At 38.6% G+C, this 1689-nt stretch overlaps 1 protein-coding gene across 1 annotated transcript in view; it reads right to left on the minus strand.

The window, feature by feature from the left end:
* LOC106516847 (importin-13) overlaps window positions 1–1689 on the minus strand; it is a gene marked incomplete in the record, with an annotated part of 80584 nt that overhangs the window by 64758 nt on the left and 14137 nt on the right. Inside the window, 2 exon segments of the mRNA XM_014007399.1 lie at window positions 440–796; window positions 872–997. Coding sequence (XP_013862853.1) covers window positions 440–796; window positions 872–997 — 483 coding nt within the window.

Raw genomic sequence — 1689 nt, forward strand, 5'->3', positions numbered from 1 at the left:
GTACAAAACTAAACAGCCTACAGTATTTTTACAGTCTTTATTTTACAGTTAAAATAAATGTTTATCAAATAAAGTCTAATGTTACAACAAATCGGGGATCCTTTTAATGATTGTATGGGCAATTATTTAGACATTTTTACACTGACTTTACTCAAATTCTGACCTTTTTTTTACACTGACCGTACGTTTTTGATACCTACCAGTAATGTAGGGGAAACACCACATACTATCTGAATATTACTTATTATTAATCAATCAATTTAACTAATTTGCCTTAATAAATTAATTAATCCCCCTTACCTCTGGATCAACATAAACAGAAATATGAGATATAGATGAAAAATACAATAATGTAGTTGTAATGTAGAAAAGCTTGGGAAGAAATCTGTTCATACTAAACAGGTGGACAAACAAGTGGGCTTCATGTTCACAAACATACCAGGCCCTTTCGGTACTGTGGCAGGCGGCTGGTTTGAAACTCCTCAGGCAGGACAGTGAGCAGCTCCAACAACGCCAGGCACCGAGCCCGTCCATCCATACCGCCCCCCTCCTCCTGAAACACTCGGACCATTTCTGCCACWGCGCCGGGCCAGGCCTCGGGCATCGTGTTGAGAGCCAAGGAGGCCAGAGCCACACACAGTCGGGTCAGAACCATCTTGGAACCGGAGGAAAAGCGAGCAATCTGGGAGAACAACTGGCTCTTTAGGGACTCATACTGGTCTGTGGGAATATCGGACCAGTACCTTGAGATTTTGGTATGAAGTGCACTAGCTCCAAAGTACTGAATTTCTGGCACCTGCGTGAGAAAATACGATGGTTTCAATGTAAATATTTATATTGTCAGTGTTTGTATGTATTACTGGGTGGGTACCTTATCTGGGTTCAGTAAGGCCCAGCAGAACTGCCAGGCTTGAGGTGAAACCTGAGCTTGCATCAGCCATTTTTGGGCCAAATTCTTGTTTTCAATGTTGGGATCATAATACAACTGGTGAAGGGCCTGGAAACAAACAGAAAAATGTCATTAACAGAACTATAAAGAAGAAACTGTGCACACAAAGATCTTGTGAGAAATATCTGAAATGACAGTCCACTTAGTCACAATGGTGGGTGTTGAACAGACCAGCTAAAAAAACTAAAAACAACCACAATCCTTTACACTCTTACGTGATATAAAGAACCGATTACATAAATAAAACCACCCGCAAACACAGTGGACACAAATAACCCCCAAAACAAGAATAGACTAAAAAGCAATGAAATGAATGAATCACTCCCTGAAATAATGCATGAAATAATTTAGGTATTTGAGTGCAAAAGATTAGAAAAATAGAACAGTAGAAAAAAAATTCAACTAGATAGAGGGAAACGAAAAAATAGAAAAAGAGATTGTTAAATAAACAACTGTTGGATGCAGAAAGTGGTGGTATACATGTCTTTCTTTTCTTTTTTCCCCTCTCTGTCTTAGAGAAATACACTTACAAATACAAACACTTCATGAACCAAAAATTAATGTTTCACAACGCAAGGAACAAAACATCCATTGAGTTTTGGATCCTTTTTAAATTTTACCCTAAAACCAGTGGTGGGCACCAGTCCGCTAAAGAGCAAATCCARTAACTGCAGACCTAAATATTTTGTTAGCACTTTAGCGGTCTTACTAATTTTTATAATTCATAAGCGGATTTGTGC

Source organism: Austrofundulus limnaeus, unplaced genomic scaffold, assembly GCF_001266775.1.
Source record: "Austrofundulus limnaeus strain Quisiro unplaced genomic scaffold, Austrofundulus_limnaeus-1.0 Scaffold42, whole genome shotgun sequence".
Classification (NCBI taxonomy): Eukaryota; Metazoa; Chordata; class Actinopteri; order Cyprinodontiformes; family Rivulidae; genus Austrofundulus; species Austrofundulus limnaeus.